Source organism: Oncorhynchus tshawytscha, unplaced genomic scaffold (assembly GCF_018296145.1).
Source record: "Oncorhynchus tshawytscha isolate Ot180627B unplaced genomic scaffold, Otsh_v2.0 Un_contig_993_pilon_pilon, whole genome shotgun sequence".
Taxonomy (NCBI): Eukaryota; Metazoa; Chordata; class Actinopteri; order Salmoniformes; family Salmonidae; genus Oncorhynchus; species Oncorhynchus tshawytscha.
In genome coordinates this window covers 260,001-284,794 of record NW_024609715.1, presented here as the reverse complement: position 1 = coordinate 284,794, position 24,794 = coordinate 260,001, and the positions used below count along the sequence as shown (strand labels likewise).

Below are 24,794 nucleotides of genomic sequence, written 5' to 3'. Positions count from 1 at the left end.
GTACGAGAGGTACATACAACTGGTAAGGGACAACACAGGTAACATACCACTAAACAGGTAAGAAAGACAACAGGTAGGACGAACACAGGTAAGACAGGTACATTACAACATAAGGTAGGGGTAACATACACTAGGAGGTAAGAGAGGACAACAGGTACTGGGGGAAGGAAAGGGCAACTGGTTTTACAACACTGTCATTGTTTTCACACAACACAGGTAAGAAAGACAACAGGTTTGACATTACTGGGTAGGGGACAACAGGTTACATTCAACTATCTAAGAAACTCAGGTTGAGGTACATGGGGGATAGGTAGGGGCAGGTAACATCTAAAGGTAAGAAAGGTACATTACAACATAAAGGTAGGGGCAACAGGTGACATACCACTATCCCAGGTAAGAAAGGCAACAGGTACATTACAACATATGAAGGTAAGTCTCCACAGGTGAACATACCAGCTGGTAAGAACAGGTTAACATTCAACAAGGAGAGGAACAATGGTTTTAGCAGGTACACCATGTAAGACAACACAGGTTTGACATTACACTACACAGTAGGACACAGGTTACATAAACACAGGTTTGACATTACAACATAAAGGTAGGGGCAACACAGGTTAGATATGACATCACACAGGTAGGAGCTACACAGGTTAGACATTACAACATAAAGGTAGGGGCAACACAGGTTAGATATGACATCACACAGGTAGGAGCTACACAGGTTAGACATTACAACATAAAGGTAGGGGCAACACAGGTGAGACATGCCATCACACAGGTAGGAGCTACACAGATAGCACAGAGAGGAAATCACAGGTAAGAAAGACAACAGGTAACATACCACTAACACAGGTAAGAAAGACAACAGGTAACATACCACTATCACAGGTAAGAAAGACAACAGGTAACATACCACTATCACAGGTAAGAAAGACAACAGGTAACATACCACTATCACAGGTAAGAAAGACAACAGCTAACATACCACTAACACAGGTAAGAAAGACAACAGCTAACATACCACTAACACAGGTAAGAAAGACAACAGGTAACATACCACTATCACAGGTAAGAAAGACAACAGGTAACATACCACTAACACAGGTAAGAAAGACAACAGGTAACATACCACTAACACAGGTAAGAAAGACAACAGGTAACATACCACTAACACAGGTAAGAAAGACAACAGGTAACATACCACTAACACAGGTAAGAAAGACAACAGGTAACATACCACTAACACAGGTAAGAAAGACAACAGGTAACATACCACTAACACAGGTAAGAAAGACAACAGGTAACATACCACTAACACAGGTAAGAAAGACAACAGGTAACATACCACTAACACAGGTAAGAAAGACAACAGGTTACATACCACTAACACAGGTAAGAAAGACAACAGGTAACATACCACTAACACAGGTAAGAAAGACAACAGGTAACATACCACTAACACAGGTAAGAAAGACAACAGGTAACATACCACTAACACAGGTAAGAAAGACAACAGGTAACATACCACTAACACAGGTAAGAAAGACAACAGGTAACATACCACTAACACAGGTAAGAAAGATAACAGGTAACATACCACTAACACAGGTAAGAAAGACAACAGGTTACATACCACTAACACAGGTAAGAAAGATAACAGGTAACATACCACTAACACAGGTAAGAAAGACAACAGGTTACATACCACTAACACAGGTAAGAAAGATAACAGGTAATATACCACTAACACAGGTAAGAAAGATAACAGGTAACATACAGCACAACTAATCTTTCTCTCTCTCTCTTCCTCCCCCTCCCCTCTCTCTCTCTTGCCTCCTCCCCCCCTCCCCCCTCTCTCTCTCTTGCCTCCTCCTCTCTCCCTCCTCCTCTCTCTCCCCTCTCTCTCTCTCTCTTGCCTCCCTTCCTCCCTCTCTCTCTCTCTCTTGCCTCCCTTCCTCCCTCTCTCTCTCTCTCTCTTCCTCCCCCTCCCCTCTCTCTCTTGCCTCCCTTCCTCCCTCTCTCTCTCGCTCTCTCTTGCCTCCCTTCCTCCCCCTCTCTCTTCCTCCCCCTCTCTTCTCTCTCCCTTGCCTCCCTTCCTCCCTCTCTCTCTCTCTCTCTCTCTTCCTCCCCCTCTCTTCTCTCTCTCCCTCCCCCTCTCTCTCTCTCTTGCCTCCCTTCCTCCCCCTCTCTTCTCTCTCCCTCCTTCCCCCTCCCCCTCTCTCTCCCTCCTCCCTCTCTCTCTCTCTCTTGCCTCCCTTCCTCCCCCTCTCTTCTCTCTCTCTCTTCAGCGGCTCAGAAAGTGTGCCACCTGCAGGGTATCAACGTGACAGACTTCACCCGTTCCGTCCTCACCCCCCGTATCAAGGTGGGCAGAGAGGTGGTGCAGAAGGCTCAGACCAAGGAGCAGGTACTCTTCTATTCTACTCTATTCTATTCTGTTCTTCAGTATTATATTATACTCCATTCTACTCTATTATATTCTACTCAATTCTACTCTACTCCACTCTACTTTATTCTAATCTATTCTATTATACTCTATTCTACTCTATTATGTTCTATTCTACTATATTTTGTTCTATTCTACTCTATTATGTTTAATTCTACTCTATTCTATTTGACTCAATTATATTCTGCTATATTCTATTCTACTCTATTCTATTATCTTCTATTCTACTATTTTCTATTCTACTATCTTCTATTCTATTCTATTCAATTCTACTTTATTCTATTCTACTCAGTTCTACTTTGTTATATTTTACTCTATTCTATTCAACTCTACTCTATTCTACTCTACTCGGTTGTACTTTGTTAAATGTTACTCTATTATATTCAATTCTACTCAACTATACTCTGCTCTACTCTAATCTATTCAACTCGACTCTACTCAATTCTATTCTGCTCTATTCTACTGTTTTCTACTGTATTCTACTCTATTCTATGCAACTATATTCTGTTACTTTATTCTATTTATCTCTACTCTATTCTATTCTACTCTGCTCTACTCTATTATATTAAATTCTACTTTGTTCTATTCATCTCTACTCTATTATATTCTATTCTACTCTGCTCTACTCTATTATATTATATTATATTCTGCTCTACTCTATTATATTAAATTCTACTTTATTCTACTCGGTTCTACTTTGTTATATTTTACTCTATTATGTTCAACTCTACTCTATTCAACTCTACTCTGTTCTACTCTATTCTTTTCAACTCAACTCTATTCAACTCTACTCTATTCTACTCAATTTACTATATTCTATTCTGCTCTATTCTACTGTTTTCTACTCTACTCTGTATTTTACTCTATTCTATTCGACTCTATTCTGTTTTATTCAAATATACACTACTCTACTCTATTCTATTAAACTCCTTTCTTCTCTTTAATCAACCATTATGTTCTACTCTAGTCTTCTCTACTATATTCTACTCTATTCTATTCTGTTCTACTACTCTATGTGTTACGGTTTTCTTCGGGTGGAAGAGAGTCGGACCAAAATGCAGCGTGGTTAATACGATACATCTTTAATGAAGATGAAGCAAGAATAATACAAAAACATTAAACGTAATGTGAAAACCGAAACAGCCTAAACTGGTGCAAACTAACACAGAGACAGGAACAATCACCCACGAAACACTCAAAGAATATGGCTGCCTAAATATGGTTCCCAATCAAAGACAACGAGAATCACCTGCCTCTGATTGAGAACCGCCTCAGGCAACCATAGACTTTACTAGACAACCCTACTAAGCCACAATCCCAATACCTACGAAAAAAAAAACCATACACAAACACACCACAAAATAAACCCATGTCACACCCTGGCCTGACCAAATAAATAAAGAAAACACAAAATACTAAGACCAGGGCGTGACACTATGTTCTATTATATTCTACACTATTTAACTCTGTTCTATTCAACTCTATTATATTCTACCCTATTCTAATCTACTCTATTTAACTCTAGTCTATTATATTCTACTCTATTCTAATCTACTCTATTTAACTCTAGTCTATTATATTATATTCTACTCTATTCTAATCTACTCTATTTAACTCTGTTCTATTCAACTCTATTATATTCTACCCTATTCTAATCTACTCTATTTAACTCTGTTCTATTCAACTCTACCCTATTCTAATCTACTCTATTTAACTCTAGTCTATTATATTATATTCTACTCTATTCTAATCTACTCTATTTAACTCGGTTCTATTCAACTCTACTATATTCTAATCTACTCTATTTAACTCTAGTCTATTATATTATATTCTACTCTATTCTAATCTACTCTATTTAACCCTGTTCTATTCAACTCTACTCTATTCTAATCTACTCTATTTAACTCTGTTCTATTCAACTCTATTATATTCTACTCTATTCTAATCTACTCTATTTAACTCTGTTCTATTCAACTCTATTATATTCTACTCTATTCTAATCTACTCTATTTAACTCTGTTCTATTCAACTCTACTCTATTCTAATCTACTCTATTTAACCCTGTTCTATTCAACTCTACTCTATTCTAATCTACTCTATTTAACTCTGTTCTATTCAACTCTACTCTATTCTAATCTACTCTATTTAACTCTAGTCTATTCAACTTTACTCTATTCTAATCTACTCTATTTAACTCTAGTCTATTATATTATATTCTACTCTATTCTAATCTACTCTATTTAACCCTGTTCTATTCAACTCTACTCTATTCTAATCTACACTATTTAACTCTAGTCTATTATATTATATTCTACCCTATTCTAATCTACTCTATTTAACTCTGTTCTATTCAACTCTACTCTATTCTAATCTACTCTATTTAACTCTAGTCTATTATATTATATTCTACTCTATTCTAATCTATTATATTCTACTCTACTCTATTCTACACTATTTAACTCTGTTCTATTCAACTCTACTCTATTCTAATCTACTCTATTTAACTCTTGTCTATTATATTATATTCTACTCTATTCTAATCTACTCTATTTTAACTCTGTTCTATTCAACTCTACTCTATTCTAATCTACTCTATTTAACTCTAGTCTATTATATTATATTCTACTCTATTCTAATCTATTATATTCTACTCTACTCTATTCTACACTATTTAACTCTGTTCTATTCAACTCTACTCTATTCTAATCTACTCTATTTAACTCTAGTCTATTATATTATATTCTACTCTATTCTAATCTACTCTATTTAACTCTGTTCTATTCAACTCTACTCTATTCTAATCTACTCTATTTAACTCTTTTCTATTATATTATATTCTACTCTATTCTAATCTACTCTATTTAACTCTGTTCTATTCAACTCTACTCTATTCTAATCTACTCTATTTAACTCTAGTCTATTATATTATATTCTACTCTATTCTAATCTACTCTATTTAACTCTGTTCTATTCAACTCTACTCTATTCTAATCTACTCTATTTAACTCTAGTCTATTATATTATATTCTACTCTATTCTAATCTACTATATTTAACTCTGTTCTATTCATCTCTACTCTATTCTAATCTACTCTATTTAACTCTGTTCTATTATATTATATTCTACTCTATTCTAATCTACTCTATTTAACTCTAGTCTATTATATTATATTCTACTCTATTCTAATCTACTCTATTTAACTCTAGTCTATTATATTCTACTCTATTCTAATCTACTCTATTTAACTCTAGTCTATTATATTATATTCTACTCTATTCTAATCTACTCTATTTAACTCTGTTCTATTCAACTCTACTCTATTCTAATCTACTCTATTTAACTCTAGTCTATTATATCATATTCTACTCTATTCTAATCTACTCTATTTAACCCTGTTCTATTCAATTCTACTCTATTCTAATCTACTCTATTTAACTCTAGTCTATTATATTGTATTATATTATATTCTACTCTATTCTAATCTACTCTATTTAACTCTAGTCTATTATATTATATTCTACTCTATTCTAATCTATTATATTCTACTCTATTATATTCCACTCTATTCTACTCTATTCTAATGTGCTATATTTAACTCTACTCTACTCTATTATATTCTAATCTATTATATTCTACTCTATTCTAATCTACTCTATTCTAATCTACTCTATTCTAATCTACTCTATTCTAATCTACTCTATTCTACTCTAATCTATTATATTCTACTCTATTCTAATCTATTATATTCTACTGTATTCTAATCTATTATATTATACTCTATTCTACCCTACTCTAGTCTAATCTACTATATTTAACTCTACTCTACTCTATTCATCTCTAATATATTATATTCTACTCTATTCTATTCAATTCTATTATACTCTATTCAACTCTAATATATTATATTCTACTCTATTCTATTCAATTCTCTTCTACTCTATTCATCTCTAATATATTATATTTTACTCTATTCTATTCTATTCTATTCTATCTATTCAACTCTACTCTATTCTACTCTACTCAACGCTATTCTCCTCTACTCTATTTTATTATTATCTTGTCTATTGTATTCTACTCTACTCAACTCAACTCTAATCTATTATATTCTACTCTATTCTATTCAACTCTATTTTATTATTCTCTAGTCTATTGTATTCTACTCTAATCTATTTAACTCTACTCTACTCAACTCTAATCTATTATATTCAACTCTATTCTACTCTATTCTATTCTACTCTATTTTATTATTCTCTAGTCTATTGTATTCTACTCTATTCTATTCTAGATTTTAACTTAATTGTACAATACCTTCCTCTCATATGTTCAGTTAAAAGTTGAATCTTATTTTCAACAGAGACCTGGCAACATATAATGTATCTGAAGCCATAAGTAGTTATAGAACATAGCCCTTCTCCAGGGGAAGCTTTAGTCAGAGACAGGACTGTATGTGGAGGCAGACAAGATGTTATAGTACATAGAGACAGGGCTGTACGTGGAGGCAGACCAGATGTTATAGTACATAGAGACAGGGCTGTACGTGGAGGCAGACCAGATGTTATAGTACATAGCCCTTCTCTAGGAGAAGCTTTAGTCAGAGACAGGGCTGTACGTGGAGGCAGACCAGATGTTATAGTACATAGCCCTTCTCTAGGAGAAGCTTTAGTCAGAGACAGGACTGTATGTGGAGGCAGACCAGATGTTATAGTACATAGAGACAGGGCTGTATGTGGAGGCAGACCAGATGTTATAGTACATAGAGACAGGGCTGTACGTGGAGGCAGACCAGATGTTATAGTACATAGAGACAGGGCTGTACGTGGAGGCAGACCAGATGTTATAGTACATATCCCTTCTCTAGGAGAAGCTTTAGTCAGAGACAGGACTGTATGTGGAGGCAGACCAGATGTTATAGTACATAGAGACAGGGCTGTACGTGGAGGCAGACCAGATGTTATAGTACATAGCCCTTCTCTAGGAGAAGCTTTAGTCAGAGACAGGGCTGTACGTGGAGGCAGACCAGATGTTATAGTACATAGCCCTTCTCTAGGAGAAGCTTTAGTCAGAGACAGGGCTGTACGTGGAGGCAGACCAGATGTTATAGTACATATCCCTTCACTAGGAGAAGCTTTAGTCAGAGACAGGGCTGTACGTGGAGGCAGACCAGATGTTATAGTACATAGCCCTTCTCTTGGAGAAGCTTTAGTCAGAGACAGGACTGTACGTGGAGTCAGACCAGATGACGGTTCACACACTCACTGTCTCTCTCTCTCCTTCTCCCCGTCCCTCTCTCCTTCTCCCCCTCCCTCTCTCCTTCTCCCCCAGGCTGACTTTGCCATCGAGGCCCTAGCGAAGGCCATGTATGAGCGGTTGTTCAGGTGGATCCTGGCTAGGGTGAATAAGACTCTGGATAAGGCCAAACGTAAAGGAGCATCATTCCTGGGAATCCTAGACATCGCTGGCTTTGAAATCTTTGAGGTGAGATTGAGGAGCATCCTCTTTAAGTTGACAGAGAAAGGAATTCAGCAGGGTCCCGTGAGGCCAGTTGGTAGCTCATGGAGCATCACAACGCCAAGGTTGTGGGTTCGATTCCCATCGAGGACCGGTAAAATAAAATGATGCAGCCACGACTGTAATTCACTCTGGATTCGAGCATCTGCTATATTACTGAAATTTAAACCATTCAAAATGGGTAAACGTAGCAGATTTGGGAGCCCCATCTACCTCCCAAAAGGGACATTTCCCCAGAACATTAACTACTATGATTATTATTATCCCACAAAACACCCCCTACGGCCCTAGTCAAAGTAGTGCACTAAATAGGGAATAGGATGTCATTTGGGATGCAGACCTGATGTACAGGACTGAGGTGAGCAGTACCTCTATGTTCACATCCATCTCTCCCATCTCCCCTCCTCAGGGACTACCATGGTACTGTAGCTCTGTGTAAACCACTATGTACCTTCTCCTTCTCCTCAGGGACTACCACGGTACTGTAGCTCTGTGTAAACCACTATGTACCTTCTCCTTCTCCTCAGGGACTACCACGGTACTGTAGCTCTGTGTAAACCACTATGTACCTTCTCCTTCTCCTCAGGGACTACCACTGTACTGTAGCTCTGTGTAAACCACTATGTACCTTCTCATCTCCTCAGGGACTACCACGGTACTGTAGCTCTGTGTAAACCACTACCTACCTTCTCCTTCTCCTCAAAGCTCTGTGACTAGAAAGGGAATTCTCCAGAGACAGGGACTGACTTTGGGACTGTAGCTCTGATGTTATGTACCTAGCTCCTTCTCTTCAGGGACTACTAGGTGTACCTTATGTTCTCCTTCTCCTCAGGGACTACCACGGTACTGTAGCTCTGTGTAAACCACTATGTACCTTCTCCTTCTCCTCAGGGACTACCACGGTACTGTAGCTCTGTGTAAACCACTATGTACCTTCTCCTTCTCCTCAGGGACTACCACGGTACTGTAGCTCTGTGTAAACCACTATGTACCTTCTCCTTCAGGTGACTCCTGGTACTGTAGCTCTGGTAAAAACGTACCTTCTCCTTCTCCTGGGACGCCCCACGGTACTGTAGCACGGTACTTTAGGGACTCTGTGAGGTGACCACTATGTACCTTCTCCTTCTCCTCAGGGACTACCACGGTACTGTAGCTCTGTGTAAACCACTATGTACCTTCTCCTTCTCCTCAGGGACTACCACGGTACTGTAGCTCTGTGTAAACCACTATGTACCTTCTCCTTCTCCTCAGGGACTACCACGGTACTGTAGCTCTGTGTAAACCACTATGTACCTTCTCCTTCTCCTCAGGGACTACCACGGTACTGTAGCTCTGTGTAAACCACTATGTACCTTCTCCTTCTCCTCAGGGACTACCACGGTACTGTAGCTCTATGTAAGGACCACCACGGTATGTACCTTCTCCTTCCTCCTCTCCTCAGGGACTACCACGGTACTGTAGCTCTGTGTAAACCACTATGTACCTTCTCCTTCTCCTCAGGGACTACCACGGTACTGTAGCTCTGTGTAAACCACTATGTACCTTCTCCTTCTCCTCAGGGACTACCACAGTACTGTAGCTCTGTTTAAACCACTATGTACCTTCTCCTTCTCCTCAGGGACTACCACGGTACTGTAGCTCTGTGTAAACCACTATGTACCTTCTCCTTCTCCTCAGGGACTACCACGGTACTGTAGCTCTGTGTAAACCACTATGTACCTTCTCCTTCACCTCAGGGACTACCACAGTACTGTAGCTCTGTGTAAACCACTATGTACCTTCTCCTCAGGGACTACCACGGTACTGTAGCTCTGTGTAAACCACTATGTACCTTCTCCTCAGGGACTACCACGGTACTGTAGCTCTGTGTAAACCACTATGTACCTTCTCCTCAGGGACTACCACGGTACTGTAGCTCTGTGTAAACCACTATGTACCTTCTCCTTCTCCTCAGGGACTACCACGGTACTGTAGCTCTGTGTAAACCACTATGTACCTTCTCCTTCTCCTCAGGGACTACCACGGTACTGTAGCTCTGTGTAAACCACTATGTACCTTCTCCTCAGGACAACTCGTTTGAGCAGCTGTGCATCAACTACACCAACGAGCGTCTGCAGCAGCTGTTCAACCACACCATGTTCATCCTGGAGCAGGAGGAGTACAAGAGAGAGGGGATCGACTGGGCCTTCATAGACTTCGGCCTGGACCTGCAGCCCTGCATCGAGCTCATCGAGAGACCGGTAACACACACACACACAGAGACACACACATACTGTACACATTGGACCTGCAGCCCTGCACATGCGGATGGGTGTTGGTTCCCTAAAGCTAATCCTCCCCCCACCCTTCTAGAACAATCCTCCAGGTATCTTGGCTCTGTTGGATGAGGAGTGCTGGTTCCCTAAAGCCACAGACTTGTCCTTCGTTGAGAAGCTGATGAACACACACACGTCCCACTGCAAGTTCTCCAAACCCAAATCACTCAAAGACAAGACTGCCTTCTCTGTTCTTCACTACGCTGGCAAGGTGAGATGAGATTATATATTTCTGCCTGAAGAGTTCTCCACTATGCTGGCAGGGTGAGATTATATATTTCTGTCTGAAGAGTTCTCCACTATGCTGGCAGGGTGAGATTATATATTTCTGTCTGAAGAGTTCTCCACTATGCTGGCAGGGTGAGATTATATATTTCTGCCTGAAGAGTTCTCCACTATGCTGGCAGGGTGAGATTATATATTTCTGCCTGAAGAGTTCTCCACTATGCTGGCAGGGTGAGATTATATATTTCTGCCTGAAGAGTTCTCCACTATGCTGGCAGGGTGAGATTATATATTTCTGCCTGAAGAGTTCTCCACTATGCTGGCAGGGTGAGATTATATATTTCTGCCTGAAGAGTTCTCCACTATGCTGGCAGGGTGAGATTATATATTTCTGCCTGAAGAGTTCTCCACTATGCTGGCAGGGTGAGATTATATATTTCTGCCTGAAGAGTTCTCCACTATGCTGGCAGGGTGAGATTATATATTTCTGCCTGAAGAGTTCTCCACTATGCTGGCAGGGTGAGATTATATATTTCTGCCTGAAGAGTTCTCCACTATGCTGGCAGGGTGAGATTATATATTTCTGTCTGAAGAGTTCTCCACTATGCTGGCAGGGTGAGATTATATATTTCTGTCTGAAGAGTTCTCCACTATGCTGGCAGGGTGAGATGAGATTATATGTAGGTGGACTACAACAGGGCCAGCTGGCTGATTAATAACATGGTTGTGGTTATGTTGTGTTGTGGTTGTGGTTATGTTGTGTTGTGGTTGTGGTTATGTTGTGTTGTGGTTGTGTTGTGGTTGTGTTATACAGTAGGTGGACTACAACAGGGCCAGCTGGCTGACGGAGAACATGGTTGTGGTTGTGGTTGTGTTGTGTTGTGGTTGTGGTTATGTTGTGGTTATGTTATGTTGTGTTATACAGTAGGTGGACTACAATAGGGCCAGCTGGCTGACAGAGAATATGCTTGTGTTGTGGTTGTGGTTATATTGTGTTATGATTGTGATTATGTTATAGGTGGACTACAATGGGGCCAGCTGACTGACGGAGAACATGGTTGTGTTGTGGTTATGTTGTGGTTGTATTGTGGTTGTGTTATAGGTGGACTACAACAGGAACAGCTGACTGACGGAGAACATGGTTGTGTTGTGGTTGTGGTTATGTTGTGGTTATGTTGTGGTTGTGTTATGGTTGTATTGTGGTTGTATTGTGGTTGTGTTATAGGTGGACTACAACGGGGCCAACTGGCTGACTAAGAACATGGACCCTCTGAATGACAACGTGACGGCTCTCCTCAACAACTCATCCAACCCCTTCATACAGGACCTCTGGAAGGATGGTGAGCCACAGGAAGCGTCCCAAAATGGCACCCTGTTCCCTATGTGGTACACTACGTTAGACCAGGCCCCATAGCACTCTAGTCAAAAGTTGTGCACTATAGTATATCAGGAATAGGGTCCTATTTAGGATGCAAGCACAGTTGGTCTACTACAGATTCACATACTGTATTCCCATCAGTAGACATGTGTTGTCTATTACCTATTCACTGTACTGTACTCCTATCAGTAGACATGTGTTGTCTATTACCTATTCACTTTACTGTACTCCTATCAGTAGACATGTGTTGTTACTGTACTCCTATCAGTAGACATGTGTTGTCTATTACCTATTCACTTTACTGTACTCCTATCAGTAGACATGTGTTGTCTATTACCTATTCACTTTACTGTACTCCTATCAGTAGACATGTGTTGTCTATTACCTATTCACTTTACTGTACTCCTATCAGTAGACATGTGTTGTTACTGTACTCCTATCAGTAGACATGTGTTGTCTATTACCTATTCACTTTACTGTACTCCTATCAGTAGACATGTGTTGTCTATTACCTATTCACTGTACTGTACTCCTATCAGTAGACATGTGTTGTCTATTACCTATTCACTGTACTGTACTCCTATCAGTAGACATGTGTTGTCTATTACCTATTCACTGTACTGTACTCCTATCAGTAGACATGTGTTGTCTATTACCTATTCACTTTACTGTACTCCTATCAGTAGACATGTGTTGTCTATTACCTATTCACTTTCCTGTACTCCTATCAGTAGACATGTGTTGTCTATTACCTATTCACTTTCCTGTATTCCTATCAGTAGACATGTGTTGTCTATTACCTATTCACTTTACTGTACTCCTATCAGTAGACATGTGTTGTCTATTACCTATTCACTTTCCTGTATTCCTATCAGTAGACATGTGTTGTTACTGTACTCCTACCAGTAGACATGTGTTGTTACTGTATTCCTATCAGTAGACATGTGTTGTTACTGTATTCCTATCAGTAGACATGTGTTGTTACTGTACTACCAGTAGACATGTGTTGTTACTGTATTCCTATCAGTAGACATGTGTTGTTACTGTACTCCTATCAGTAGACATGTGTTGTCTATTACCTATTCACTTTACTGTACTCCTATCAGTAGACATGTGTTGTCTATTACCTATTCACTTTACTGTACTCCTATCAGTAGACATGTGTTGTTACTGTACTCCTATCAGTAGACATGTGTTGTCTATTACCTATTCACTTTACTGTATTCCTATCAGTAGACATGTGTTGTCTATTACCTATTCACTTTACTGTACTCCCATCAGTAGACATGTGTTGTCTATTACCTATTCACTTTACTGTACTTCTATCAGTAGACATGTGTTGTCTATTACCTATTCACTGTACTGTACTCCTATCAGTAGACATGTGTTGTTACTGTCCTATCAGTATTCAGTCTCTCCTTCTTGTCTGTCACCTGTTCTTCTCTCTCTCTCCCTCTCTTTCATCTCCTCCTCCTTCTCCCTCCCTCTCTCTTTCATCTCCTCCTCTTTCTCCCTCCCTCTCTCTTTCATCTCCTCCTCTTTCTCTCTCCCTCTCTCTTTCATCTCCTCTTTCTCTCTCCCTCTCTCTTTCATCTCCTCCTCTTTCTCCCTCCCTCTCTCTTTCATCTCCTCTTTCTCTCTCCCTCTCTTTCTCCTCCCTCTCTTTCATCTCCTCCTCTTTCTCCCTCTCTCTTTCATCTCCTCTTTCTCCCTCCCTCTCTTTTCATCTCCTCTTTCTCCCTCCCTCTATCTTTCATCTCCTCCTCTTTCTCCCTCCCTCTCTCTTTCATCTCCTCCTCTTTCTCCCTCCCTCTCTTTTCATCTCCTCCTCTTTCTCCCTCCCTCATCTCTTTTTCTCATCTCTTTCTCTCTCTTTCTCCCTCCCTCTCTCTTTCATCTCCTCCTCTTTCCCCTCCCTCTCTCTTTCATCTCCTCCTCTTTCTCCCTCCCTCTCTCTTTCATCTCCTCCTCTTTCTCCCTCCCTCTCTCTTTCATCTCCTCCTCTTTCTCCCTCCCTCTCTCTTTCATCTCCTCCTCTTTCTCCCTCCCTCTCTCTTTCTTCTCCTCCTCTTTCTCTCTCCCTCTCTCTTTCATCTCCTCTTTCTCCCTGCCTCTCACCTTTTCCCCCCCTAGCCTCTCTTCTCAGAGATCATGAATAATCCCTGTTCTGTTTCCAGTGGACCATGTGGTGGGTCTGGAGACCATTACCAAAATGTCAGAGAGCTCGGCCCCCAGCGCCACCAAGTCTAAGAAGGGCATGTTCAGGACAGTGGGCCAGCTCTACAAGGAATCCCTGGGCAAACTGATGACCACGTTGAACAACACACAGCCCAACTTCATACGCTGTATCATCCCCAACCACGAGAAGAGGGCAGGACACTATCCCCCCTACCCAAAACACTTACAGCTATTTCTATACGTTTCCTCAATTCATCTCCTCTCTCTTGAGTCACCCCTGATCTCTCTCTCTCCCTCATTCTTCCTGTGTGTGTGTAGGCAGGGAAGCTGGATGCTAACCTGGTTCTGGAACAGTTGAGGTGTAACGGGGTTCTGGAAGGGATCCGTATCTGCAGACAGGGCTTCCCCAACCGCATCGTGTTCCAAGAGTTCCGACAACGGTGAGGAACGTTCTAACACCAACGTTAAGGAACCACGATTGTGTCTGTGTAGTTAACACATAACAACGTGTTCTCTTCCTTCTGTCTTCTTCTTCTTCCTCTTCCTCCTCTTCCTCTTCCTCTTCTTGTAGCTATGAGATCCTAGCAGCCAACTGCATCCCAAAGGGTTTCATGGACGGGAAACAGGCTTGTCAACTAATGGTGATTTCATCTTACTGAAACGTCTGAGTTGATCTAAGTGAAACGTCTGAGTTGATCTAAGTGAAACGTCTGAGTTGATCTAACTGAAACGTCTGAGTTGATCTAACTGAAACGTCTGAGTTGATCTAACTGAAACGTCTGAGTTGATCTAACTGAAACGTCTGAGTTGATCTAACTGAAACGTCTGAGTTGATCTAACTGAAACGTCTGAGTTGATCTAACTGAAACGTCTGAGTTGATCTAACTGAAACGTCTGAGTTGATCTAACTGAAACGTCTGAGTTGATCTAACTGAAACGTCTGAGTTGATCTAACTGAAACGTCTGAGTTGATCTAACTGAAACGTCTGAGTTGATCTAACTGAAACGTCTGAGTTGATCTAACTGAAACGTCTGAGTGGATCTAACTGAAACGTCTGAGTGGATCTAACTGAAACGTCTGAGTTGATCTAACTGAAACGTCTGAGTTGTTCTAACTGAATCGTCTGAGTGGATCTAACTGATACAGTCACTGAGCCTAAAAACCTTTTGGCACATTTGAACCTGCACTTTTTAGAAAACCTAAAGTTGAGCAATGAACTAAATAGGACAAATGTTTCTACCTTAGTTCTGGATAAGTAAAGAGTTATTCTAAAGGGACCTTTGTTATGAAAGGTGTCACGATAAAGGCGTTGTGACAACGGATAACGGCGTCATGACAACGGTGCTATGATAAAGGTGCTATGACACAGGTGTTATGACAAAGGTGTTATGACAACGATGTCATGATAAAGGTGTTATGACAAAGGTGTTATGACAAAGGTGCCATGATAACGATGTCATGATAACGGATAACGGTGTCATGATAACGGATAACGGTGTCATGATAACGATGTCATGATAACGGTGTCATGATAACGATGTCATGATAACGATGTCATGATAACGGTGTTATCAAATCAAATCAAATCAAATTTTATTTGTCACATACACATGGTTAGCAGATGTTAATGCGAGTGTAGCGAAATGCTTGTGCTTCTAGTTCCGACAATGCAGTAATAACGAACAAGTAATCTAACTAACAATTCCAAAAAAAACTACTGTCTTATACACAGTGTAAGGGGATAAAGAATATGTACATAAGGATATAACTGAATGAGTGATGGTACAGAGCAGCATAGGCAAGATACAGTAGATGATATAACAGTATATACATATGAGATGAGTATGTAAACCAAGTGGCATAGTTAAAGTGGCTAGTGATACATGTATTACATAAGGATGCAGTCGATGATATAACTGAGTATCTACGTATGCATATGAGATGAATAATGTAGGGTAAGTAACATTATATAAGGTAGCATTGTTTAAAGTGGCTAGTGATATATTTACATCATTTCCCATCAATTCCCATGATTAAAGTGGCTGGACTAGAGTCAGTGTCATTGACAGTGTGTTGGCAGTAGCCACTCAATGTTAGTGGTGGCTGTTTAACAGTCTGATGGCCTTGAGATAGAAGCTGTTTTTCAGTCTCTCGGTCCCAGCTTTGATGCACCTGTACTGACCTCGCCTTCTGGATGACAGCGGGGTGAACAGGCAGTGGCTCGGGTGGTTGATGTCCTTGATGATCTTTATGGCCTTCCTGTAGCATCGGGTGGTGTAGGTGTCCTGGAGGGCAGGTAGTTTGCCCCTGGTGATGCGTTGTGCAGACCTCACTACCCTCTGGAGAGCCTTACGGTTGAGGGCAGTGCAGTTGCCATACCAGGCGGTGATACAGCCCGCCAGGATGCTCTCGATTGTGCATCTGTAGAAGTTTGTGAGTGCTTTTGGTGACAAGCCGAATTTCTTCAGCCTCCTGAGGTTGAAGAGGCGCTGCTGCGCCTTCCTCACGATGCTGTCTGTGTGAGTGGACCAATTCAGTTTGTCTGTGATGTGTATGCCGAGGAACTTAAAACTTGCTACCCTCTCCACTACTGTTCCATCGATGTGGATGGGGGTGTTCCCTCTGCTGTTTCCTGAAGTCCACAATCATCTCCTTAGTTTTGGATAAGTGTGAGGTTATTTTCCTGACACCACACTCCGAGGGTCCTCACCTCCTCCCTGTAAAGGCCGTCTCGGCGTTGTTGGTAATCAAGCCTACCACTGTTGTGTCGTCCGAAACTTGATGATTGAGTTGGAGGGTGCGTGGCCACGACAGTCGTGGGTGAACAGGGAGTACAGGAGAGGGCTCAGAACGTGTCCTTGTGGGGCCCCAGTGTTGAGGATCAGCGGGGAGGAGATGTTGTTGCCTACCCTCACCACCTGGGGGTGGCCCGTCAGGAAGTCCAGTACCCAGTTGCACAGGGCGGGGTCGAGACCCAGGGTCTCGAGCTTGATGACGAGCTTGGAGGGTACTATGGTGTTGAATGCCGAGCTGTAGTCGATGAACAGCATTCTCACATAGGTATTCCTCTTGTCCAGATGGGTTAGGGCAGTGTGCAGTGTGGTTGAGATTGCATCGTCTGTGGACCGTCTGTGTTATGACAAAGGTGTTATGACAAAGGTGTCATGATAACGATGTCATGATAACGGATAACGGTGTCATGATAACGGATAACGGTGTCATTATAACGATGTCATGATAACGGTGTTATGATAACAGTGTCATGATAACGATGTCATGATAACGGTGTTATGATAACGGTGTCATGATAACATTGTCATGATAACGGTGTTATGATAACGGTGTCATGATAACGATGTCATGATAACGGATAACGGTGTCATGATAACGGATAACGGTGTCATGATAACGATGTCATGATAACGGTGTTATGATAACAATGTCATGATAACGGTGTTATGATAACGGTGTCATGATAACGATGTCATGATAACGGATAACGGTGTCATGATAACGGATAACGGTGTCATGATAACGGTGTTATGATAACGGTGTTATGATAAAGGTGTCATGATAACGATGTCACGATAACGGATAACGATGTCATGATAACGGATAACGGTGTCATGATAACGGTGTCATGATAACGGTGTTATGATAACGGTGTTATGATCATGGTGTTATGATAAAGGTGGTATGATAAAGGTGTTAGGATAAAGGTGTCATGATAAAGGTGTCATGATAAAGGTGCCACGATAAAGGTGTTATGACTTCCTCTCCAGATGAAGCACCTGGACCTGGACCCTAATCTGTTCCGTATTGGTCAGAGTAAGATGTTCTTCAGAACAGGAGTGTTAGCCCAGCTGGAGGAGGAGAGGGACCTTAAACTGACCGTGGTCATCATCGCCTTCCAGGCCCACGCTAGGAGCTTCCTGTCGCGCCGGTTAGTGTAACAGTGTTGTTTCCAGCCTGGGCTCCCCACACCGGGGCCCTCACATCGACACATTACACCGTGAGGTAGCGTTGCCAGCCGCGCCCACAGCAGCATGATAGCAGACACACTCTGATGCGACTTCTGTCCACAGAGCGTTTAGTAAGCGTCAGGCCCAGCTGACTGCTATGAAGGTGATTCAGAGGAACTGTGCCGTCTACCTGGTCCTGAAGAACTGGCAGTGGTGGAGGCTGTTCACCAAGGTACACACACATCACACACACACTCACTCACACTCACACTCACACACACACATCACACACACACATACACACACACACACATGTTGATGTTCTGCCACATCCATCACTTGTTGAGTATATCTTCATTTTGATTGGTTGATTTGTTTTGATGGCAGCTCTTATGTAAACGTTGATTGGTCGTCCCGCAGGTGAAGCCCCTCCTCCAGGTGACCCGACAGGAAGAAGAAATGGGTCAGAAGGAGGAGGAGCTGAAGTCCGCCAAGGATCTGGCTCAGAAGAGCCAGGTGGAACTGAAGGAGATCTCCCAGAAACACACACAGGTGAAGTGGAGACACACACACACACACACACACACACACATGAAGTGGAGACACACACACACACACAGGTGAAGTGGAGACACACACACACACACACACTCTCTCTCTCTCTCTCTCTCTCTCTCTAGGTAGTAGAGGAGCGAGCTAAACTGGAGCAGAAGCTTCAGGCGGAGACAGAGTTGTATGCTGAGGCAGAGGAGATGAGGGTTCGTCTGGAGGTCAAGAAGCAGGAGCTGGAGGAGGTGCTCCATGAGATGGAGTCGCGGCTGGAGGAAGAGGAGGAGAGAGCCACACAGCTGCAGCAGGAGAGGAAGGACATGCAACAGCAACTACAGGTGGGCAGATCCAAAATGGCTACCGAGCGATGACCTTTTCAACTCTGGTATTTCAGTGATGAGTCAAAATGGACAAAAATCTGAAACTTTGGCATGAAATGCTAATATGGATATTACCGGGTTCATTGACTTCCTTCGGTTTCTGGTTGGAAAATGCTGAAGTTAGGGGATGGTGGATTGACTGCACTCTGTCCTTATCCATAGACTGGTATAGATGTAAGGTCCTGTTGTGGATCATGTGACCCTGTTGTGGATCATGTGACCCTGTTGTGGATCAGGTGGAGGCCCTGTTGTGGGTCAGGTGGAGGTCCTGTTGTGGGTCAGGTGAAGGCCCTGTTGTGGGTCAGGTGGAGGCCCTGTTGTGGGTCAGGTGGAGGCCCTGTTGTGGGTCAGGTGGAGGCCCTGTTGTGGGTCAGGTGGAGGTCCTGTTGTGGGTCAGGTGTGTGTGGGTCAGGTGGAGGCCCTGTTGTGGGTCAGGTGGAGGTCCCTGTTGTGGGTCAGGTGGAGGCCCTGTTGTGGGTCAGGTGGAGGCCCTGTTGTGGGTCAGGTGGAGGCCCTGTTGTGGGTCAGGTGGAGGCCCTGTTGTGGGTCCCTGTTGTGGGTCAGGTGGAGGCCCTGTTGTGGGTCTGTTGTGGGTCAGGTGGAGGCCCTGTTGTGGGTCAGGTGGAGGCCCTGTTGTGGGTCAGGTGGAGGCCCTGTTGTGGGTCAGGTGGAGGCCCTGTTGTGGGTCAGGTGGAGGCCCTGTTGTGGGTCAGGTGGAGGCCCTGTTGTGGGTCAGGTGGAGGCCCTGTTGTGGGTCAGGTGGAGGCCCTGTTGTGGGTCAGGTGGAGGCCCTGTTGTGGGTCAGGTGGAGGCCCTGTTGTGGGTCAGGTGGAGGCCCTGTTGTGGGTCAGGTGGAGGTCCTGTTGTGGGTCAGGTGGAGGCCCTGTTGTGGGTCAGGTGGAGGTCCTGTTGTGGGTCAGGTGGAGGCCCTGTTGTGGGTCAGGTGGAGTGACAAACACCATGTGGGTTGAAACACTGTGATTGTATCACCTTTATTAAAACATTATATTTGGGAACAGAAAACACACAAACTCTTCTCCTATATATTATCGCCCCTCCCTGTCCCTCTCTCTCTCTCCTCTTCATCCCTTTCTCCTCTCTGTGTTTTAGGCCATGGAGGCCCACCTGTCAGAGGAGGAGGACTCTCGTCAGAAGCTGCAGCTGGAGAAGGTGACTGTTGAGGGGAAGGTCAAGAAACTGGAGGAGGATGTTGTCATCATGGAGGACCAGAATAACAAACTACTCAAGGTGTGTTGTTCTCCACCCCTGTCTCAATAAACACCATTCACCCACCTACCTACCCACCGATCTTCCTCCCTGTTCTCCTGTTCCTCAGAAACTTGAGCTGTTGAAGGAGCATGTAGCACTCAGTCCCTGACCCCTCACCTCTGACCTCTGATTAACCTTTCTCCCTGCTGTGTGTTGTTCGTCGGGAGCCTAAGCTGTTGGAGGAGAGAGTAGTACAGTCCCTGACCCCTCACCTCTGTACCCTGACCTTCCTCCCTTTTATCTGTAGAGCGTAAACTGTTGGAGGAGAGAATAGCAAAGTCCCTGACCCCTCACCTCTGAACCCGGACCTTTCTCTCTTTTATCCGTTGTTCTTCAGGAGCGTAAACTGTTGGAGGAGAGAATAGCACAGTCCCTGACCCCACCTCAACCCGGACCTCTGTTGTTCTTCAACCCGGACCTTTGAACTCTTTTTTTTTATCCGTTGTTCTTCAGGAGCGTAAACTGTTGGAGGAGAGAATAGCACAGTCCCTGACCCCTCACCTCTGAACCCGGACCTTTCTCTCTTTTATCCGTTGTTCTTCAGGAGCGTAAACTGTTGGAGGAGAGAATAGCACAGTCCCTGACCCCTCACCTCTGAACCCGGACCTTTCTCTCTTTTATCCGTTGTTCTTCAGGAGCGTAAACTGTTGGAGGAGAGAATAGCACAGTCCCTGACCCCTCACCTCTGAACCCGGACCTTTCTCTCTTTTATCCGTTGTTCTTCAGGAGCGTAAACTGTTGGAGGAGAGAATAGCAGACTCCAGCTCTAACCTGGCTGAGGAAGAGGAGAAGTCTAAGAACCTGACCAAGCTGAAGAACAAACATGAGTCTATGATCTCAGACCTGGAGGGTGAGTTACTCACCTCTGACCTCTAACCCCTGACCTCTCACCCCTGGCATCAATCAGTCAGTCAGTAATCAGACAAGTATTGTCTTTCATTTAGACCTTAATTGGTTGAATCTGGTGTGTTAGGACTGGGATAAAGCTGAACAAAGCTTACACACTCTCCAAGAATGCATCAGTCTACCTCTGCTATAGATGATGATGATGATTCCTTTCCCTCTTCCTCCTCCTCTTCCTCAGTGCGTATGAAGAAGGAGGAGAAGGGCAGGCAGGATGTGGAGAAGGCCAAGAGGAAGCTGGAGACGGAGCTGGTTGATCTCCAGGAGCAGCTGGCCGACCTGCAGGCCCAGCTAGCCGAGCTCAGAGCACAGCTCGCCGCCAAGGAGGAGGAGCTACTGGCCACACAGGCCAGGTAATCAATCCCAGATCATCAGTGATGAACTATCTTCAATCAGTAGCTTTATTATCCAGGAACATATAAACACACTTGACAAAGAGTTAAAGAGTTGAGAGAGACTGTAAGTTGACAATCTTAACCGTTATTAGGCATATCTACACACATAAAATAGCTATTATTTCTCATGCCCTAAATCTCTCTCTCTCTCTCTGTCAGGTTGGAAGAGGAGTCTGCTGGATGTGTTGCTGCGGTGCGTCGTGTCAGGGAGCTGGAGGGGCTGCTAGGTGAGATCCATGTCAAGGGAGGGTGTCCCAAAAGACACCCGCAAGGGTCAAAGGTAGCAGGTTGGGCGTTGATTGGGATGAGTCTGGTCCTTGAGGTAGAACTGAGCGTTGATTGGGATGAGTCTGGTCCTTGAGGTAGAACTGAGCGTTGATTGGGATGAGTCTGGTCCTTGAGGTAGAACTGAGCGTTGATTGGGATGAGTCTGGTCCTTGAGGTAGAACTGAGCGTTGATTGGGATGAGTCTCTTCCTTGAGGTAGAACTGAGCGTTGATTGGGATGAGTCTCTTCCTTGAGGTAGAACTGAGCGTTTGATTGGGATGAGTCTGGTCCTTGAGGTAGAACTGAGCGTTGATTGGGATGAGTCTGGTCCTTGAGGTAGAACTGAGCGTTGATTGGGATGAGTCTTGATTGGGATGAGTCCTTTGAGGTAGAACTGAGCGTTGATTGGGATGAGTCTGGTCCTGGTAGAACTGAGCGTTGATTGGGATGAGTCTGGTCCTTGAGGTAAACTGAGCTTTGATTGGGATGAAAAATGGTCCTTGAGGTAGAACTGAGCGTTGATTGGGATGAGTCTGGTCCTGAGGTAGAACTGAGCGTTGATTGGGATGAGTCTCTTCCTTGAGGTAGAACTGAGCGTTGATTGGGATGAGTCTGGTCCTTGAGGTAGAACTGAGCGTTGATTGGGATGAGTCTCTTCCTTGTTCCTTGAGGTAGAACTGAGCGTTGATTGGGATGAGTCTGTCCTTGAGGTAGAACTGAGCGTTGATTGGGATGAGTCTGGTCCTTGAGGTCCTTGAGGTAGAACTGAGCGTTGATTGGGATGAGTTGGTCCTTGAGGTAGAACTGAGGGATGAGTCTCGTGAGCTGAGTTGATTGGGATGAGTCTGGTCCTTGAGGTAGAACTGAGCGTTGATTGGGATGAGTCTGGTCTTTGATTGGGATGAGTCTGGTCCTTGAGGTAGAACTGAGCGTTGATTGGGATGAGTCTCTTCCTTGAGGTAGAACTGAGCGTTGATTGGGATGAGTCTGGTCCTTGAGGTAGAACTGAGCGTTGATTGCGATGAGTCTCTTCCTTGAGGTAGAACTGAGCGTTGATTGGGATGAGTCTGGTCCTTGAGGTAGAACTGAGCGGCCTTGAGGTAGAACAAGCGTGAATGAGTTAAGAACTGAGCGTGTTGCTTCTCTTCCTTGAGGTAGAAAATTGGGAAGTCTGGTCCTTGAAAACAAATGTAGCTTTTTGGTCTTAATTTAAGGTTAGGCATTAAGGTTAGCAGTGTGGTTAAGGTTAGGGTTAGCAGTGTGGTTAAGGTTAGGGTTAGCAGTGTGGTTAAGGTTAGGGTTAGCAGTGTGGTTAAGGTTAGGGTTAGCAGTGTGGTTAAGGTTAGGGTTAGCAGTGTGGTTAAGGTTAGGGTTAGCAGTGTGGTTAAGGTTAGGGTTAGCAGTGTGGTTAAGGTTAGGGTTAGCAGTGTGGTTAAGGTTAGGGTTAGCAGTGTGGTTAAGGTTAGTGTGGTTAAGGTTAGGGTTAGCAGTGTGGTTAAGGTTAGGGTTAGCAGTGTGGTTAAGGTTAGGGTTAGCAATGTGGTTAAGGTTAGGGTTAGCAGTGTGGTTAAGGTTAGGGTTAGCAGTGTGGTTAAGTTAGCAGTGTGGTTAAGGTTAGGGTTAGCAGTGTGGTTAAGGTTAGGGTTAGCAATGTGGTTAAGGTTAGGGTTAGCAGTGTGGTTAAGGTTAGGGTTAGCAGTGTGGTTAAGGTTAGGGTTAGCAGTGTGGTTAAGGTTAGGGTTAGCAGTGTGGTTAAGGTTAGGGTTAGCAGTGTGGTTAAGGTTAGGGTTAGCAATGTGGTTAAGGTTAGGGTTAGCAGTGTGGTTAAGGTTAGGGTTAGCAGTGTGGTTAAGGTTAGGGTTAGCAATGTGGTTAAGGTTAGGGTTAGCAGTGTGGTTAAGGTTAGGGTTAGCAGTGTGGTTAAGGTTAGGGTTATCAATGTGGTTAAGGTTAGGGTTAGCAATGTGGTTAAGGTTAGGGTTAGCAGTGTGGTTAAGGTTAGGGTTATCAGTGTGGTTAAGGTTAGGGTTAGCAGTGTGGTTAAGGTTAGGGTTAGCAGTGTGGTTAAGGTTAGGGTTAGCAGTGTGGTTAAGGTTAGGGTTAGCAGTGTGGTTAAGGTTAGGGTTATCAATGTGGTTAAGGTTAGGGTTAGCAGTGTGGTTAAGGTTAGGTTTAAAGTCAGACGTTATGACTTTGTGCCTGTGCCAGCTAGTGACCACTCTGCAGAGCTGCTCCAGAACAACATCCATGATGAGAACCACTAACCTGCTCAAAGGCAGTGCACTACATGAGGAATAGGGTCCTGTCTGGGTGTGTGTGTGTGTGTGCGCGCGCTCTGGTCGTGTGTGTGTGTGTGTGTGTGTGCGCGTGTGTGTCTGCGTGTGTGTATGCGTGTCTGTGTGTGTGTGCTCTGGTCATATGTGTGTGTGTGTGTGTGCTCTGGTCATATGTGTGTGTGTGTGTGTGTGTGCTCTGGTCATATGTGTGTGTGTGTGCTCTGGTCATGTGTGTCTGCGTGTGTGTGTGTGTGTGTGTGTGTGTGTGTGTGTGTGTGTGTGTGTCTGTGTGTGTGTGTCTGTGTGTGTGTCTGCGTGTGTGTGTGTGTGTGTGTGTGTGTCTGTGTGTGTGATCACTAGGTGAGATCCAGGAGGACCTGGAGTCAGAGGGGGCTGCCAGGAGGAGGGCTGATGCAGCCTGCAGAGACCTGGGAGAGGAGCTGAACGCTCTGAGGTCTGAGCTGGAAGACACTCTGGACACCACCGCCGCACAGCAGGAGCTACGGTACGGTCAAGTCACGGTCACCACCACGTCCTGACCATACGGTCTCAGTTTGACCTCTAGTGACCGTCTAGAGGACACCACATCCTGACCATACGGTCTCAGTTTGACCTCTAGAGGACACCACATTCTGACCATACGGTCTCAGTTTGACCTCTAGTGACCATCTAGAGGACACCACATCCTGACCATACGGTCTCAGTTTGACCTCTAGAGGACACCACATTCTGACCATACGGT

The 24,794-nt window shown here is 43.7% G+C and overlaps 1 protein-coding gene across 1 annotated transcript in view; it reads left to right on the top strand.

Moving 5' to 3' along the window:
• LOC112241768 (myosin-11-like) overlaps positions 1-24,794 on the top strand; it is a 92,683-nt gene that overhangs the window by 24,718 nt on the left and 43,171 nt on the right. Inside the window, exons 12-28 of the mRNA XM_042317185.1 lie at positions 2,289-2,407; positions 7,769-7,921; positions 10,021-10,194; positions 10,307-10,480; positions 11,720-11,834; positions 14,050-14,243; positions 14,369-14,490; positions 14,622-14,691; positions 17,834-17,994; positions 18,137-18,245; positions 18,434-18,565; positions 18,694-18,900; positions 20,053-20,190; positions 20,938-21,061; positions 21,296-21,467; positions 21,669-21,736; positions 24,413-24,557. Coding sequence (XP_042173119.1) covers positions 2,289-2,407; positions 7,769-7,921; positions 10,021-10,194; positions 10,307-10,480; positions 11,720-11,834; positions 14,050-14,243; positions 14,369-14,490; positions 14,622-14,691; positions 17,834-17,994; positions 18,137-18,245; positions 18,434-18,565; positions 18,694-18,900; positions 20,053-20,190; positions 20,938-21,061; positions 21,296-21,467; positions 21,669-21,736; positions 24,413-24,557 — 2,377 coding nt within the window. The remainder of the gene's footprint in view (positions 1-2,288; positions 2,408-7,768; positions 7,922-10,020; positions 10,195-10,306; positions 10,481-11,719; positions 11,835-14,049; positions 14,244-14,368; positions 14,491-14,621; positions 14,692-17,833; positions 17,995-18,136; positions 18,246-18,433; positions 18,566-18,693; positions 18,901-20,052; positions 20,191-20,937; positions 21,062-21,295; positions 21,468-21,668; positions 21,737-24,412; positions 24,558-24,794) is intronic.